This window comes from Vicugna pacos, unplaced genomic scaffold (genome assembly GCF_048564905.1).
Source record: "Vicugna pacos unplaced genomic scaffold, VicPac4 scaffold_56, whole genome shotgun sequence".
NCBI classification, from domain to species: domain Eukaryota; kingdom Metazoa; phylum Chordata; class Mammalia; order Artiodactyla; family Camelidae; genus Vicugna; species Vicugna pacos.
In genome coordinates this window covers 54,366-73,092 of record NW_027328745.1, presented here as the reverse complement: position 1 = coordinate 73,092, position 18,727 = coordinate 54,366, and the positions used below count along the sequence as shown (strand labels likewise).

Sequence of the window (18,727 nt, the reverse complement as noted above, 5' to 3'; positions counted from 1 at the left end):
GCTGTCTGGGGCTTCCGTGTGTTTTTCTGGAAACTCACAAGATCTTGAATACAGTTCCCTGTGCTATATTACGGAAGAAACTTGTTTATCTGTTCTATAAATGCCTGTCGTTATCTGCAAGTCTCCAACTCCCAGTCTGTCCGTTCCCAGCCCACTCCCCCCTGGCAACCACAAGTTTGTATTCTCTGTCTGTGACTCTTTTTCTCTTTTACATTTAAGTTCACTTGTCTTTTTTTTTTTTTTTTTTTTAGGTTCCACATATGAGTGGTAATACTACATGGTGTTTTTCTTTCTGTTTCTGGCTTACTTCACTTAGAATGACCTTCTCCAGGGACATCCATGTTGCTGCAAATGGTATGATGATGTCATTTTCATGGCTGAGTAGTATTCCACCATATAAATACATCACGTCTTCTTTATCCACTTATCGATGGACAATTAGGTTGTTTCCATGTCTTGTAAGTAGTGCTGCTGTGAACACTGGGGTGCGGGTGTCTTTCTGCATTAAGGTTCCTTCTGGATAGAACCCAGGAGTGGGATTGCTGGGTCATATGGTAAGTCTATTCCTAGTCTTTTGAGGAATCTCCATACTGTTTTCCACCATGTCTGAACCAAACTGCATTCCCACCAGCAGTGTAACATTATAGGAGGGTTCCCTTTTCTCCACAGCCTCTCCAGCATTTATCATTTGTGTGGACTCTTGAATGATGGCCACTCTGACTGGTGTGAGGAGATACCTCATTGTAGTTTTGACTTGTATTTCTCTGATAATTACTGATACAGAGCATTTTTTCATGTGCGTGTCGATCATTCACACGTCTTCGTTAGAGAATTGCTTGTTTAGGTCTTCTGCCCATTTTTGGATTGGGTTGTTTCTTTTTCTCCTATTAAGTTGTAGGAGCTGCTTACATATTCTAGAGATCAAGCCTTTGTCGGTTTCATCTTTTACAAATAGTTTCTCCCATTCTGTAGGTTGTCATTTTATGCGAAAGCTTGTAAGTTTAACTAGGTCCCAATTTGTGGATTCTTGCTTTTTCTATTGCTTGAGTAGACCGCACTAGGAGGACACTGCCGAGATGTATGTGAGACAAAGTTTTGCTTGTATTTTCTTCTAGGAGCCTTGTTGTTTCTTGTCCTATGTTTAAGCCTTTAATCCATTTTGAGTTGATTTTTGTGTATGGTGTGAGGAAGTATTCTAGCTTCACTGATTTACATGCAGCTGTCCAGTCTTCCCAACACAATTTGCTGAAGAGACTGTCTCTATTCCCTTGTACGTTCTTCCCTCCTTTCTCGAAAGATAAATTGACGAAAACATTGCGGGTTCATTTCTGGGTTCTCCATTCTATTCCACTGATCCATACGTCTGTTTCTGTACCAATACCATGCCGTTTTGCTTACTGTAACTCTGTAGAACTGTCTCAAGTCTGGGAAGGTTATTCCTCCAGCTCCATTCTTTTTCTTCAGGGATGCTTTGACAATTCTGTGTCTTTTGTGATTCCCTATACATTTTATTATGCTTTGTTAGTTCTGTGAACGAATACAATTTAAGTATATCCCTTCACTGGAATCCTAATTTCAAGGCTCTTCTATCCAACCTCGTAACTCCACACATTTTAATACCAATAATCTCCCATCGACCTCATGGGTTACAGTTTAGGTTTTGTCTCATCATGAAACTTTCGCTATGTGTACAACCGGGCTGCAGCCATGGCATCCTATACTGAGCATGCTTTGTACTGTTTTCCCCTCAACTAGCCTCTGGTCCATCACCTTCCTCACAGTAGTGTCTATACGACTTAATACAAAGCCCTGGATTCACCTCTTAAATAAAACATTTACTAAATTGTGTTATTCTCCAAGGTGTTAAAGAGAAGATGAAAATCTTGCCCTGAAATACACATGTATTTCTACTGATCACAGAAACATGTTTAAAGTAAGAGCATTTAACTTCATTATCCACAATGTGGGTTCACATTTTGCAGGAATAGGTCGTAAAAGTTGAATTAACACGGCAAATTAAGAGGGAAGAGCCAGGATGACTTTCCCATGATCCTCACCGCCCAGGCCTTCTGTGTCTAGAGGGGTGCAGGGCCTGAAGCAATGGGTCTATAACACATCTAGATGTCCTGGGTTCAGATCTCACTGAACAGCCCGGACGGAAGCCTGCAAGGGAGGAGAAGCAGACAGCCTACGGTGACGGCAGATGGTGCAGGTGGCCCAGGGGCCACAGGGATTCGACCTGTAAGTAAGTAACAGCCCAGCAGGGAGAGGAGTCGCTTCTGTTTTGGCAAGGACAGGTGATCCAGTCTTAATTATACATTAAGAATTTTCTCAAGAAACACGTTATGTCCCTAATTCACCACATACCTTTAGAAACTAAACGCCATAGCAAGAGAGAATTAAGGTAACCTCTGTCAACCTGTATAGTTTTATCTGACGGGCAAGAAGAAAGATAAAACATGCATTCAGAAGCAGAATTTGTGAGAGGGAGGAGGTGACAAGTCTATATTCCTGGTCACCTTCGCATAGCACCTCTGCTTCCTTATCTGTGTCATCCTAAGAGGAGGACAATTCGGTGAGGAAGCTGCCCTCAGAGGAAGGAGAGCGCTGGGCTATCACCCTGGTGCAGGCCTGAAACACGGTTCCAGTGGCAGAGGCGTGAGGACTGAGTCTTGAAACCTAGTTGCAGAATCCATACTGAGGCCCGAACGCCCAGCTAAGTGGGCAGGATTTGTTAGACGACCGAACTACTTCCGTGTTAGTGATGCCCACGTGCCGTGTAAAATGAATAGAATGAGAAGAGCAGAGGATGGGTGCCGGAGCCTTGAGAACACTAACATTTGAGGGGTCGGCAGAGGTGGGATGGGACATGAAGGAGGTGAGAGAAGTGGCCAGAAAAAAGGTTCTCGGAGTTCCGGGACAATGTGATGTCCCATTAATTCAACCAATATTTGTGGCGTCCCTACCTTGTGCTGGGCACAGTTCTAAGGGCTCAGGATCCAGAAGTGAACAAACTGATAAAATCCCTGCCCCAAGCAGCTCTAGTCGACTGGGGTCATCAGGTAATTTCCAAAAAAAAAAACAACAACAAAAAAAGCGAAGTCCTCATGTGTGTTAGATGATGGTGCGTCATCTGGAGAAAAACATGCAAGGGATGGAATCCTCAGGAAATGGGACAGAGATTGTTGAGTGTTGGATTCTATGTAGTGTATTCTGAGAAAAAGTTCAAAGGAAGGCGATCAGCAAACTTGACAGGGACCGATTTAGTGAAATGATGGGAACAGGACACAGACTGGATGGCGGAGTAACCGTGAAAGAAGGGAGAAGAGATCCAGAAAGCAGTCTGTCTCCACGTGGAAGGGGAGGACCCACACAGTGCCTAGAGGAAGCTACCTATCCGGGATTAATGTATTTAACCGGGAGACGAGGACGTTTCTTGTTTACAGGTTGACAAGAAGAGAGCGAACAGCGAGGGTGTCTGAGGATCTCCCGGGTCTGACAGTCCCACCTCTGAAGGAGGCTCTACTCGGTAATAATCGTCTCGATGAAAGGGACGTTTCACGACACCAAGAGACTCGGATGTCCCTTTAGACTATGAAGCGCTAAGCAACACACTCATAAGCCGTGCGTGGACGGTGCCCCTGCCCCAGCCTTGCCCTGGACCCTGGCCCTGCTCTGCTGCCAGGGCTGGTCCCTGCAGGAGCCCGAGGCCCCTGAAGCCCCGAGCATTCACCCCTGTGCCCCCAGCGGCCCGTGTGGGCTCCACTAAGCCTCCTTCCCTGCTGCTCCAGGGGGCAAGTGCTGACCCGGGGGCCAGGGGGTGAACCCCGAGCCGCGCAGAGCCCCCACCCCGGCTCCGACTGAGAGGCTGGCTGCAGCAGGGGGTACCGGGGGGTGGCCCATGACCAGTCTGGTCTGCAGGCTGGCTCTCCCACACGTCCTTACATTTTCCACTCTCAGTTCACAGACCTGGTTTGGGAGCCACTTCCGTCGGTCCTGCCTTCCAGGAAGTACGTCAGCACCTCGCCCTTGCCCTGGACGCCGACTTTCCCACGGCACACAAAGTGGTACGTGCCCCGCCGCAGCAGCCGGTGAACTTCCTCAGTCACCTGCAGGAGAGACATGCGGGCATCACTCTTGGTCAAAGGGGAGCCCATGGAGGGGTCCCTCCTCCACCTGCACAGCCCACCCTGATCACCCAGGCCCGGCCTCCCTGGCTCGGCCTGCAAGCCAGGTCCTCTGGCTCCTCCTGTGGTGACTCTGGTCGCCCTGTGAGAAGAACATGATCCCACAAACAGAGCAGGGGACTCCGAGGGAACTAAGCGGCCCTAGACAAACAGGTGAGGACAGTGGTCCCCACGGATGATGGGTGGGCTGGACAGGGCCTACACAGACCTGGTCCCAGGGTGTGAGCTCCACGGTCACCCCAGGCTCCAGGCACACCTGCAGACATCGAGCTCCAGTTGTGGACACACAGTGGCAGGCCCGGCTCCCCGCAGGGCTCCCGGCACCGGCAGGAACCTCGGACAACCTCGAGGGTCGGGGACTGGCAGGAAGGGGCCGGCACCAGGCTCGCATCCCTGTGGCCGGCACAGAGCCCTCAGGGCCCAGCTGGGGTGCACAGGCTCCTGGCTCCTGGGGCCTCCGTGGGCCCAAAAGCGGGGGCCACCAGCGCAGACAGGGCGGTAGGCACATTCCCCTCCCTAGTGACAGCGGGGACGTGACTTCACTCCCCCAATTCTTGGGTTCCCAGAATTGGGAATCTAGCTAAACAACAGTTTAGCTGGAAGAATTCCCGCCTCACACAGTTAAAAACAACATGAAATCCTGCACCCCAATGTTCATAGCAGCACTATTGACAATAGCCAAAACATGGAAACAGCCTAAATGTCCATCAACAGGTGACTGGATAAAGAAGATGTGGTATATTTATACAATGGAATACTACTCAGCCATGAAAACCGACAACATAACGCCATTTGCAGCAACATGGATGCTCCTAGAGAATGTCATTCTAAGTGAAGTAAGCCAGAAAGAGAAAGAGAAATACCATATGAGATCGCTCATATGTGGAATCTAAAAAACAAAAACAAAAACAAACAAACAAATAAAAACAAAGCATAAATCCAGGACAGAAATAGACTCACGGACAGAGGATACAGACTTGTGGTTACCAGGGGGGTAGAGGGTGGGAAGGGATAGACTGGGATTTCAAAATTGTAGAACAGATAAACAAGATTACACTGCATAGCACAGGGAAATATACACAAAATCTTATGATAAATCACAGAGAAAAAAATGTGACAATGAGTGTGTATGTGTCCATGAATGACTGAAAAATTGTGCTGAACACTGGAATTTGACACAACATTGTAAAATGATTATAAGTCAATAAAAAATGTTAAACAAAACAAAACAAAACAACATGAAATAGGAGAAAGCTCTTTCTAGCAAGGTTATTTAAGCAGAAGAGGACACGATTCCTTGGGTCCTCCTCGCCTTACACTGAAGGAGACCACCTCGCTCCCCTCCCCTGGGTGCTGCTCTGAAACCCCCCACACCCTCCCCCTCTCATGCCATCTCCCATCTCTGGGATCTTTAGTTACAGCAACTCGGCCCATCCAGGGCCCAGGGTCTCAGGTCCCCAGGGTGTCAGTCCCTGGCAGAGCTGGGCAGAGGACCGTTCTTCTCCCCTGCCCGATGGGCTGGAACCTGGCCTTCTTCCCGCGCGGCCCTCGCACTCACTAACCATCGGCCTGCTTCTGGCACGCACGCCGTCTAATCCCTCTCTGGACAGTCAGCGCCCCACACGAGGGGTCTGGTCTGTCTCAGCACGTCTCCCCAGGGCTCCTGGCATTCATGAGTGCTTGTCGAATACAAGAAGGCAGGCAGGCAGGCAGGCAACCGAGGCCCGCGGGAAACCTACCCAGGGAAGCTCAGAAAGGAAGCATAACCACGGACTATCAGGACCTGCCCAGCTCCCAGGATGGTGAAATCTGCGGATGGCTCTAAATGTGCTGGGAAGGGGCCCCTCGGGAGAACCAAAGCTGGCTGAACCAGTGTAGACAGGAGGGCTGGAAGCGTGTCTGCCAGACCGATAGAAGGAGGCCCAGGGCGCTGTCACTGCCCTTAATTAACTACCTCTGCCAGTTTCTGCAGCTGCTCGTTGGTGAGGCGCAGGCTGGTGCTGGCATGGAGGGGCTGGGGGCTGCCTGGGGTCTGGAGGAAGTCGCCTGGGGAGGAACAGGATGCCGCCATCCACCCACCCGGACGGAGAAGGGTAGGTGGATGCCTGGGGCCTGGACCCTCGCCAGACTGACTCCATCTCTCGGCCTTGGGAGCTGGGCAGGTGGTCCCCCCCCCCAACGCCTTGTAAACGAGAAGGACGCTGTCCACTGACAACAAGAGTAACTCGGTCAGCCTGACGGTGGCTACGACAGTCACAAAGAATCAAATGGCCAAGAAAAAGTGGAGAGTGCTTAAACTCCCCAGGGTGCTGGCTGCTGGGTGGCCCCAAAGCTGCCAAAGGCCCCGGTCTAAAGCCACACAAGGGTGAGGGCCTCACTCAGTTCCCCGGCAGGGCTCACTGAGCGTGCCCCAAAGTCCTTCATGGAACTGAGCCCGAGACTGGCTGCTTACCCGGGGAGACACCGAGGTCACCAAGGCCACCACTCAGACGTGGCCTCTAAGACGCAAGGTGGCAAAATGGATCGTGATCAAAGGCTCCATTTTGCTCTTTCCTCTCACAGCTGAACCCACAACTCATCTGTTCAAAGAGACCTGTGCTCCCGACACCCCGACGCCCTGCTCGAGCCCCCGGATGCACACGGACAAAACCTCTGAGTCTGCTCCTGACCCTGAGCTTTTCCTCTCACTGTTTTCACTTGTTTTATGAAGAACGAGCGGCAATAAAGCATCCAAAACGTTGTGCAAGGAAATGCTGGAGGTGAGGATGACCCACCACCACACACAGCAAAGCCGAGGTTTGACGGCAGGCGGGGACGGGCCGGGGGGTCCTCCCGGGCCGCCTGGGAGCTCGGGCTGCATGCCGCCCCTGTGTCCCCCTCAGCCTCGAGATGCCAGCCAGGAAGTCCCAGGCTGAGAATCAGGGCTGTGCGTGACGTTACCGGGGCGGGTCCTGGTGAGTGTCCAGGTCAGGGGCTCAGAGACACGAGGTCCCCAGGAGGCCACGAGGGCATCCCCTAGAATGTCCGATTCTTAGCCGTCTGCATGAGGCTCCCTGTGTCTCAGCAGCGTCGCGCTGGAACTCTCCCCAGAGTTCCCTGTGAGGCCCGGCCGGCAGGGGAGGACCCGTCCCACAGCCATGTCGACTTCACGCTGCATGAGAACACGTGCTGGGCCCCCTGGAGGCATGTCCAGGGAAGCATCTGCTCGGTCCCCAAGCGGATGGCCGAGGTGGAATCTGGGCATCATCGTGGTCAACCTTCCCTTGGCTGGCTTACTCCTTGGAAAATGGGGCCCCCGAGATGTCCCTGGGACTGTAGTCTGCACAGAACCCCCATCTGCCTCTCCTGGGACGGCAGACACGGGGTGGGCGGTGTCCTTGTTTGGACTTTTGACCCAGAAGAAAGAAGGCTCCCGCCGGAGGGCTGAAGAATGAGACCGTGGGCAGGCGACAGCTAATTGGACAGTATGTTCAGGAAAAAAGACACCTCTTTACAAAACTTGAACATTAAAATCTGAGTCTTTTGTTCACTTCTTCCAGGGAAGAACCAAAGGCTTAGTTTGGGCCAGCAAAGGGAAGGGCATCTCTCCTAGACTGTGACCACGAACCCCTTAAAGAACCACACAGCAGTGGAGCGTAAGTGCTTCTCCCTTCAAACAGGAGGAGGAGCGTGATGGGCTGGGAGCACCTTCTGCGCAGAGGGCGGTCACGCGGCCGGGCCGGGGGGTGGGGGTGGGGGTGGGGACCGCTGGTCTTACCCAGGCTGACAGACGTCAGCAGAGCCCCGCTCCTGTCCTGCCCTGTCCCAAGTGCATGGGTGCTGACACTCAAGCCAAATGGAGGAAGGCGCGGGGCCGGGTCTGCAAAGACCCTGCGTGATGCTGGTGCTCCCGGGAGGTCCACGCAGAGGGACCTTGGAGCCAAGACGCAGCGCTGCCCTGTGGGAGTCCAGACACGGACTTCGCCAGGCAGCAGCTGAGGGAGGCTGGATGCTGTTGGGGAGGCCACACCACGGTAACTGGCCCTCACCGGAGGCTGAGGGAACAGGGGCGGCTCTGAGCAGAGGAGTGGCCGACTCACACCTGACTCCAGACACTTAGACATGTGATGTCGGCTCTGGACGTGGCCGGGCTGGAGAGTGGGTGGGCTTCCCACCAGGTCTGCCCTGGGACATGACCAGCTCTTAGGGAAGGCTGTGAGGAACAGGGGTGAAAGATCCTGTTAGGGAAGGAACACAGTGTCCTGGGATCGACGGCATTAGGACAACGTGCGTGCTCTTGACACCACTGAGCTGGGCACTTAAAAATGGCTAAGACGGTCAATTTTACATTATGTGTGTTTCACCACCTTAAGAGAAGCTTAAGGAAAAGAACGCAGAGGTACAGAGATCTCACCTATGTTCTGAGAGCAGGAGAGCGCCGTGAGGATTTTGACCCGTTTGCCTTTTAAGCTGATGAATCCGAAGGACCCACCAAGGCACCTGACCGACAGCTAGTGCCCCAAAATGCCAGCTGGGGCCACCGGAACCGAACAGGCACGAGGTGGGAGAGCCCCACGCTTACAACCTTCTCGTTGGAACCACATCCTGCAGGGGGCTGCACCCCAGTGTCTTTGTCAAAACCTGGGATGAATGCACATCTCACAGGGCCTGCAGAGGACCCAGTGTGACTCTGATACAGCAAAAGCCCAGTGCTAACTGGTGACAGCCACTGGGCGCAGTCCTCTGACGCCGCCCTGAGGCCAGGCCGCAGCGGGAAGGCAGCAGCCCTGCTCGCCAAGTGCCACGCTCTCTGCCCTGCCCCCCGGGGTCCCCAGAGGACAGCCACAGCCACACACAGGGGACAGGCTCCCTCCCTCTGAGGCTCCCAGAGGCCTGCAGTGTCCAAGCCTCAGCTGACTCACACTTGCTCATTTGTTCTAAAGGAAATTAGGAGAGTGGGTCCACACTCCCTCCTACCCGTAAAGAGCAGGCGCCACTGTCCTCGACACCTTCAGATGGCTCCCTGCCCAGGGTCACCTGCTGCTTCCCAAGTCAGGTGGCCACACAGCACTCTGCCCTTCGAACGGCGAGGCAGCCCCTTCCCTTCTAAGGAGTCGTCACGCACTGCCCCCAAACATCCCAGTCACTCATCACCCCGACTCTCCCCATGGCCACGTCGGGGCCAACCCCCAAGGCCGCAGACACATCGAGCCCCCATCAGCGTGCCTGCCTGCAGCTTCGCGTCCCCACCCAGAAGAGGCAGACGAGGAAGGGAGGATGCAGGCTGCAGGGCTAGGTGGCCGGCCCCTGCCTCACCCTTGCCTCTCCTGCCTCCGTCTCCTGCCTGCAGGATGGGCACCTGCACCTTGGGGATTCTGAATGCACTGACCTGGATCCTGCCCGGGACCCCGTTGCCGTCCATCCACTGGCCACGTTGACTGTGTTTCCCCAGAATGTCGTACTGCAGCCTGCAAGCCCCAGTCACTCCGGCCACCGCGGGGCCCATGTTGATGCCTGGAAAACAGCCCCGGTGTGGTGTTAGTGGGGAGGCTCTGGAGGGGAGGAGCTGGCCCTTGTGGGGTCATGGATTCCTGGGGCCACCAAGTGCAACCCCCCTCCCTGAAGCAGGGACCCCACAGCATGGCTGAGCGGCTGCTCCCAGCCCCTGCTTGCACCCCACACCCCCAGGAAGCAGTCCTGATCCCGAGAAAAAGTCCCATTTCCTGGAACAGCATCCTCAGACCGAGTCTCACCGCTAAGAAGGCTGACCTTTCGGTCTGTAGAGCCACAGTGTGTGTCCCCCCACCCCCACCCCAGCTCCTCCTTCCAGAAAGGACAGCAGCTCCTGACTGCTTCCCTGGGTGGGATCCCTCAGCTCCTTCGGGACTGGGGCCCGGAATGAAGTATTTCAAGATGCTCTGAAGGAGAGCGGAGCCCCCCTTCTCTTTCTGCGATTCGGGGTCCTAACGGCCTGGGGAGCGACACAGGCCCGGGTGCCCCAGCTGTGTCTGCGCCGACACCAGGTCGCATCTACTGATTCTGTCCTCACGTGTCAATTTTTCTGAGCTCAGCCAAGTGTCTTAATAACATTTCAGACACTCGCCCGGTCAATCCCCCGAAGCCTGGGCAGGGGGTGCTGGCGTCTGCGGGAGAAGGTGGGGGAAGCGGGCAGAGCTGGACGGTGAGTTGGGAGAGCTCGGCCTTGGGCCAGGCAGATGTGGGACCTCGGGGAAGAGTCCCCAAAGGGCCCACTTCACAGACGGCTGGGGCGACGCAGAGAGCCCCCCTCTACCACCCCGGAAGCGTCAGCCCACGTGAACGAGTCGGAGCCAGGATCCAGCCTCGTGGGACCAGCCGTCCGGGCACAGAGAGGGCCAATCAGCCAGCAGATTCTCAGTAACAGGGTAAGAAATAGAATTTCCATGACGGGCCCTTGGATCTGTCCCCTCTCACGTCAGTACATCTGTTAATCCGAGCCCGCAGCCCCGGAGAACTGACCACTGAGGGGGGGGGGGTGAGGCACAGAGGGCGGCCTGCCCCCACCTCCAGCCCATCCCTCAGGCCAGGCACCAGCTCTAAGTCAGCGCTTCTGCTTAAGCGCGTCAGAACCCCGCCCACTCGGAGGGACACCTGCTGCCCCCTCACACTCAAACCCAGCTCTCGCTCCTGCTCTTAAGGCCACTAGACGTTTCAACTGCAAAACGGCCAGACATGTCCAGTTTAACTAACTCTATCACGGACTAGCAGGAAAAGGAGAGAGAGAGAGAGAAAGGAGAACAAGAAAGAGACCATAAATCTGCAGGGAGGAGGGTACATAATAGCTCAGTGGTAGAGCACGTGCTTAGCACGCAGGAGGCCCTGGCTTCGGTCCTCAGTGCTCCCATTAAAAAAGTAAATAAATCAACCTAATTACCTCCCCCACTCGAAATTAAATCGAAACACCTGTAACAGCTAAGACACAATGTTTTTAAAAAATCATAAATCTCCAGTTTAACTACATCCTTGACTAGTAAGAATTTTTGTGGGAAACTATCTTCTTGCCAAAAAAAAAAGGAGGGGGCGGAATATAAGAGTTAAAAAATAATCTAACAGTTTTATAAAAGCTAGAAAGGAGCTTAGACCCCCGATGGTCCCCCACCTCACTCCCAGGTGAGGGGAAGGGACCCCAGGAGGACCAAGGGCCCGGCTTGAGTCTGCACAGCCGGGCTCTGCGCAGGGAAACGGGGCGCCCTCCTCCAGCCGCGTGTGGACTCAGACGTGCACGTGAAAGCCTCTGAGACAATCAAGATTTCTCACGTGCCTTGTGAGCTGGACAATCACTCTTTCGGTCCTAAGTCACCGATACCCAGCTCTGAGGCTCACCCGGCTGTCCCTGTGTCCCACGCACTCCTCTGGGTGGCTCCACCCGCCTCCCTGAGACAAGGGAGCCTGGAACGGCCTCCTAGGCAGAGGGCCGTGGCCACCAGCTCCCGGGCCGGGTGCGGGAAGGGTGCGCTGGCCCGAGTGACGGGACGGCCTGCGGCCACGTACCTGCACGGAGCACGAAGTCGTCGCAGGACCGGTAGTCGATCTCGTCCGGGACGCCGAGCGCCTCCACGGGGAAGGCTGCCAACGCGCCGAGGCGGGAGGAGACGCACGGCCTGACCTGGATGTGAGCACACGCGGGTTATTACAGTTGAGGGGCGCGAGGGCAGAGGCAGCAGGGACGCTCAGCCAGTGACCTGCAGGGGGCCAAGCGGCACCCCTGGTGAGCTCGCGATTTGATCTCCACATCAACAATGCAGCAGCCGGGCTGCTTGAGTTCAATCTACAGGTCAAGCAGGGAATAACTGACGTCTTGATGATGTCCTTCTAGGCAGAAACGCGGACTGTATTTCCACTTAGCTAGACCTTCTTTGACTTCTCTCATCAGAGCTTTCTCGCTTTCCTCATAGAGATACTACCTGTATCTTGAAAACCTGTACCCGGTATTTAAGTGTGGGGGTGTGTGCTAACACAAAGGGTATTGTATTTTCAGATTTCACTTGTTCACTGCTGGTGTATTTTAAAAAATCGTTTTTTCTATATAAATAATCGTACTACCTAAGGACAAGGACAGTTTTATCTCATCCTTCTCTGTCTATACACCTTTATTTCCTTTTCCTGTCTCACTGCTCTAGCCAGGTCTTCCAGTGTGACTGGCAAACAGGAGCGGTGAGAGGAGAGGGGCCTCCTTGTCGCGCTCCTATCTCGGGGGAAGGCATCAGTTCCTCCGCATCGTGTCTGCGGGCACGCTACAGGGGGATTTGGTAGATACTCTTTATCAAGTTGAGGAAGTTCCCTTCTATTCGTAGTTTGCTGAGGAAGTTTTCTTTAAATCAGGAATGGGTGTTATATGCTGTCAAATAAATGGTTTGCATCAATTGATATGATCATGTGATTTCTCTTTTTTTATCCTGTTGATATGGTGAGTTTTCTTAATTAATTTTGAAATGCTGAGCCAGCCTTGCGTATCTGGAATAAATTCAACACTCATTTGTGGCGCTTAGTTCTTCTCATACCTTGCTGAATTCAATTGTCTAATTAATATTTGGTGAGAATTTATGCATCTATATTCAAAAGGAATACTGGCCCGTAATTTTCCTTTCTTGTAATTTCTTAATCTGGTTTGCTATTGTGGCAATGCGCTAATGTGGTAATGCTGGACTCACAGAATGCGGTGGGAAGCATTGCTTCTACTTCTATATCCTGGAGGAGATTACAGGGAACTGGTATGACTTCTTTATGAAACGTCTGACAGAATTCACCCGTGAACCCAGCTACACCCAGCACTTTCTGTTTTGGAAGGTTATTAATTATTGATTCAATTTATTTAACAATAGACACACAAGGAGGGGGCCTGGAGCATCTAGGACGACGCGAGGTCGTTCAGCTCCCAGGTGAGAGCAGAGCCCCCTGTTGGGGGGTGGCACCAGGGAGGGACATGCTGCTCTGGCAAGACAAACCTCTCTGGACACCCCCAGGCCCAGCAGGTTGAAAGATGAGCCTGGAAGCTACTTCAGGCCACAGCTGGGCAAGCTGAGCCTTGGTGTTTGTGCCTTTAGGACCTAGAAACCCAACCTGAGACTCTCTTATTTTTGAGACGGCTTTTCCAAGCCCTGCGCTGTGCTGCTGGGGTGGTTTTCGAGCTTCACCTCTAGGTCGTGGCCCCAGACTGCACTGAACATGGAGAAGAGGATGAACCACCAGCCCTGCGGCCAGGCGGGCAGGGCCAGGCCAGGCCGCCCACACAAACTCAGCCAGGACGGGACACCACCCAGACCGTGAAGGTCTTGAAACAGCGCTTTCCCCCTTGAGTGTGGTTTCCTGAAGCCCCATCTCCCGCCTTGTGGGGATGGTGAACGTTATGCTCTCTTCCAGGATCAAAGGGGAGGACACGGTGGTTCTGGGCACCTGTCAACCCCACATCCCAGGAGCCTCTGATGGCCCGGCCTCTGCCCTGCGCCTGGGGGTGGGCAGAGGGGCCTCCCCTCCTTGGTGCAGCTGAGGGCTTGGAAAAGGCTACCCCGTGCGGTATGAGGCAGAGGGGAGGGTCCCTCTGGACTGGACCTCCAGCTGCAGCCCTGCAGCCCCTCCCAGAGCAGCTCGGCTTGGAGGAGCACCCTGCTGGGTCTCAGGGCCCGGGAAGCACTGCCACGCAGGCCGCACACTCACCGCGTTCCGGGGGTTGGCCATGAGGCAGTGCAGGGCGACGTGGGCCGGCAGGAGGTTGAAGAGGACCCTCCTGTTGTCCGGCTTCACCCTCTCCGTGTCGTCCCGCTCCTCCTCTGCCTGGGGATGACAGGATGCTCCGTTGGTCACTCGCCCACCCTTCCAGCATCCTTCACTCGCTCGACAACCCGCCACCTGACAAGATCCTCTCCTGGACCAGACTCTGAACTGTCTTCCCAACTGGGCCCTGACTTTGCGGCGTCCCTCTTCATTTCCGCATTGTCCAGTTTTAGCAAGAACCCCGCTGAGCCAGCTCACCCAGACACCCCATCCCTGACATCCGATCACCCCGGACATCTGATCGGGTTCCTCACCTCCCACCCTCCCCAGGTGACGTCCGATCACCCAGGCCTGTCCTCAGCATGAATCCTGTTACATCAGCTCAATCAGAAACCCCTGCCCCCTGATCTCTACTCTTCATCACTTTACAGCCACTGCCCCCACCCTGCCCCTCGGCTGTACAAGCCCACCTGCCCTTGCTGTACTTGGGGTGCAGCCTCGTCCCTCTCCCCCACTGCGAGGCCCCCCCGCAGGGGTCCCTATGCCTAACACCACCCACACGGCTGGCTGCTGGCGTCTAGCCGGAAGCCCCCACGTGACACCCTTCCCAAGGGACTCCCTTGCCGACCCCCGTGGAAGCAGAGGGGCTCCTCTTGCCTGCGCAGCCCAGACGTAGTCCGGCCGCAGCTTGACGTCCACGTGCCAGGCGTCAGGGCCAGCGCACGTGAGAACAGCAGGATGGCCAGGATCGGCTCCAAGCTGCCCCTTGGGGAAGAGAAGGAGGAGAACCCCATTCAGTGCCAAGAACACAAGACCCATCCACCGAGGGCCCCACAGGTGCGACACCCCCAGAGGCGCCTGGGACTGACCCGGGCTGAGAGCCACATCTCACCGAGAAACCCAAGGACCTGCTGGAACTGGCACCCAAGTGGACGAGGGGAGAAGCCCTGGCACGAACGAGCTTCTAGTCAGCAGACCACAGCACAGGGCATCACGGATGGGTATCTGCGACGCCTGCCCGTGGGATGCCCGGCAGCAGCAGCGTACCTGCCCCACGGTCCTCGCGTACCCGCTGAGGTCCAGGACGTGGTGACGCCACAAGCGGGGATCATTTGGGGCAAAGAGGAGACCCGCAGGGATATGGCCAGCAGGAGGGCGCCCATGAGGCCTCAGAGCAGGGTATGGGGCACAGCTTGCAGGGCAGGGCGGGCAGGGCGGGCAGCACTAGGGCCCGGCCCTCAGACGACAGGACCGCCAGGGACCCGTTGGGGCTGGAGCTCCCGGCCCAGAGCAGGCAGCCCACCTGGAGGGGGATGGAGGGGCCCCACTCAGAGCACACAGCACCCCCTCCTCCCCGGCATTCTCTGGCCCCCTGCCCCACCCACTCCCCCAGTGCCACCGGCCAGGCCTTGGGTACTCCTGCCCAGTCCTGGCCCTTCGAGGCTCCTCACTACCAGAAGCGGAGCCCCAGGACCTGGGCTGGAGGACACGAGACCCCTACCGTCCTCCTAAACCCCTCAGCTCCATCCTGTTCCCCCCCCCACCCCCTCCTTCCTGTTTCACTGCCCCAGCTTCTGTCCTTGGCACGCCACAAAGGGCCGATCACACCTCCTCCACTGGCCGATGTCCCCCTCACCCTGGCTTCCTGGGACACCCCAGGCCCACTTCTGACCCCCCTTGTTTCCCTCCCCATCCTAGGGGCGGGCCCTCCAGTGCGGCTCCCGGCGGCTGCCCCTCATCCCTGTCCCTCACGGCCCTTGCCACGCCCAGCCCCTGCAGACACGCTCACCACATATCCTGGGGCCACGGAGTAGATACAGACCACTGTGAAGATACACGAGATGGCGCCGATCGGGATCATCGAGCACTCTGGAAAACACCGAGCAATAAAGCACTATTGAAAACCAAGTCTCTTTTACAGTCATTTGTGGCCACAGTAGGTGATTCACACTCTAGAACGGCCAGAACCATCTGAATGCGGCTAGAGTCTCACCCATAATTCATCCTCCACACACATTTCCTGGCTCTTTTCATATCATTCATCTCCCAGGTGAAAAAACTGCCAAAATTAAAAAACTGAAAACTGACATCTCTAAATTAAAACAGCAACACTTCCCGCCATCTGCCCTGCCCTATGACGTTGACTGGCACCGAAATTCACTGAATAGATTAACTTGACGTTTTCAGAATATTGCGCCCTTCTGTCTCAGCAATGGTAAAAAATTTCCTTTACTTGTTTCTTCTTTTTTATGCTCTATGTTTCGTCCCTTTCTTCACACAGGCTTTACACGATGTTTGTAAAGTTACTAGAAATTTCATTTTCAGCTTCTTTAAATGCATTTCTACAATACTCAACAAATGATTTCATGGATAAAGTCAGAAGGTTTTAGAATCACACTTCTGAAATTAGAACGAAAACAAAACTTGAGACCACGGGACCACAGAGGAAGCGCGGACCAGCGAGGGTGCCCTGGGCCGCGTACTCGCGTATCCCTCTAACCCTCCCACCCTGTGAGGTCGGGGCCATTACGGTCCCCGCTCTACAGCCGAGGAACCGGGGCCCAGACACCACCAGCCAACCGCACGCACTCTGCAGACCAGGACGCAGCGGGCTGTTCAGCTCACGCCCCACGCTGACACAGGTACACACACACACACAGAGCAAACAGCGGCACGACGGCTAATTTGTCATAACACCAAAGAAAGACGGCCGGTCGGATGCAAACAACAGAAAACGCCCCTAGAACAGGACACACAGTCAGTCAAAGGCGGCCCTCTGGGGTGTCAGCTGTTGGAACGTCCTCAAAGCTCCTGTCACTGTCTCAGAAAGCGACTCTGCAGCCGTGGCCAGGCTGGGCGTCCCGGACCCCACGTCTGGAGGGCAGTTCACAGCCGGAGCTGAATTTCACGAAGGACCCCACGAGGCAGGGGGACGCAGGGCAAATCTGGAGTGAGAGCCTGTGCTCTGCAGGGAAAGAAGCCGTGGAGGGTGCCGTGACCGGGACACGAACCAGGAAAACCGCAGCTGCTCCAAATGGTCGGTGGGAAGCAGGGTGGCCGCTGAGTGACGAACCTCCCCGACGTGCCCGAGCCCTGTGGCTGTGGAGTTCAGTCGAGGCGAACGCGACAGCTACACAACCACATCCTCCGCTCAGCCGGCTGTGCTCCTGGCTTATTCTCAGGGCTCCTGCCCTGTGAGTTAGGGGCCAGGAGGAGGCATGGCCTGGCTCCCTTGACTGCCCGCTGCTGCTCCCATGGGAGGGGAGGGGGCGGGGAGGGGCACTCAAAGGCTTCCAACCAGGCGACAAATTAAGAACCATGTTATAAGCCACACTCACACAGACACACACAACTGAAACAGGCTTCCAGGGAACCCTGATGACGGTCAATAGAGTGACATTTTCATTCATTCCTATTCCATCCCCTTTGTTAACAGCGCACACACACACACACACACACACACACACACACACACACACACACAAATAAATAAAGGAAAAAATAAACAAATTAACAAAAAAGATTACACAGACCCTAGTAAGCTGCAATTTCATGTTTAAAAAATACTGCCATGATTATGCTAAATAAATGAACTCAGTCCCACACAGATACACCGTGGGAGCCACTGGGGCTGAGGTAGGACATGATGTAACACGAGGACCAGGACCGGGGACTTGCAGGGGCTGCCAGGAGCTCTTGGGTTTGTCTTTAGGGTCACTGCCCTCTGCCAAGGCTCCCTCTCTCTCTCCCCAAAGAGGAAAAACCTAGAGGTTTTCTAACTTTGCAGTCAGTGTCCATCCATCAGCCATGTCTAGTTGACCTCACCAGCGCTGCAAACCCCCTCCCTGCCTTCCTCACCCGCTGCAGGCGGCTCTTGGGGGCTGGGGGGGCTGGGGGCGCTCTTCCTCCCTGAAGCCAGCCCTGCGAGGGCAGCAGGTGTAATAGGAAAGAGCAAATCTGACTGCAAACTAGACCTGATCCTTTCGCTTTAACCCTGTGTTGTTTCCTAGGCCTAGTCTTGCTGTTTCTGCACCGTTTGAAGCACAATGTTGCCTTTAGCCTGAAATATACAGCAGAGCCTACTCTCAAGGCTCTGACCTTTAAGGATATTAACACTTTCCCATTCATGTAAAGGCAACACCTTGCAGAACAGAACATGACATCTGCTTTCTTAGAGGCTTTATAGGGGCACCATGACCTCACCCATGCGGACAGCTGCAAGAACAGCAAATTCCTGCACCAAGAACTTTGCAGCAACCAACCACGCCCCCTCCCCCGTTTGGGGTAAAAGGCGCCCGTATTCTGACTTGGAGAAGATGGTTCTGCAGGACACTATTCTGCCATCTTTCTCAGTCAGCCGGCTCTCCGGACAAAGTCACTCTTCTTTGCCCTAACACTTCATCCCCCGGTTTCCTGGCCTGCCACGTGGCGAGCAGAATGAGCTTGGGACTTGGTAACACAGGGAGGCGAGGAAGCCCACGTTAGGACTCTCACCCTCCTGAGCGATCCCCTCTGCCTCGGCTCAGAAGACCACGAAGGGGTTACTGGGATGGTGGATGGAAAAATGAGGCTGAAATACGACCATCAGCGCCAGGCCCGCGTGGGAAAGGTGACAGGGGCGCTGTACGAGGCACACCCAGCCTCCTTCCCAGTCACGTCATGCTCACGTTCCCCAGGGACCAGGGAGGCCTGGACCCCCCCCCCCCAGACAGCAAAGCGCATCTGAACCCGCAGGTGCCCAGGGACTGGTCCAGTGTGCACCCCTCTGGCTCCCTCCTCACTGTTCCTCTTACCCCTGCCCCCCCCCCCGC

General features: G+C 55.0%; 2 protein-coding genes across 4 annotated transcripts in view; both read right to left on the bottom strand.

The window, feature by feature from the left end:
• The window catches only part of LOC140694586 (adenylate cyclase type 1-like), a 20,969-nt gene extending 5,198 nt beyond the window's left edge, over positions 1-15,771 (bottom strand). The window contains exons 1-7 of one of the 2 annotated variants that reach the window (XM_072957751.1): positions 15,706-15,771; positions 14,809-15,219; positions 14,574-14,681; positions 13,860-13,976; positions 11,697-11,811; positions 9,556-9,680; positions 3,970-4,109 (exon numbers count right to left, since the gene is read on the bottom strand). In XM_072957751.1, the coding sequence (XP_072813852.1) occupies positions 3,970-4,109; positions 9,556-9,680; positions 11,697-11,811; positions 13,860-13,880 (401 nt within the window). In that variant the 5' untranslated portion in view covers positions 13,881-13,976; positions 14,574-14,681; positions 14,809-15,219; positions 15,706-15,771. The remainder of the gene's footprint in view (positions 1-3,969; positions 4,110-9,555; positions 9,681-11,696; positions 11,812-13,859; positions 13,977-14,573; positions 14,682-14,808; positions 15,220-15,705) is intronic. The other variant, XM_072957752.1, reaches the window with a different exon arrangement.
• The window catches only part of LOC140694585 (adenylate cyclase type 1-like), a 20,967-nt gene continuing 18,008 nt past the window's right edge, over positions 15,769-18,727 (bottom strand). For both annotated transcript variants that reach the window (XM_072957749.1, XM_072957750.1), the window contains exon 10: positions 15,769-15,785. The gene's annotated coding sequence lies outside the window, so the exon portion shown is untranslated. The remainder of the gene's footprint in view (positions 15,786-18,727) is intronic.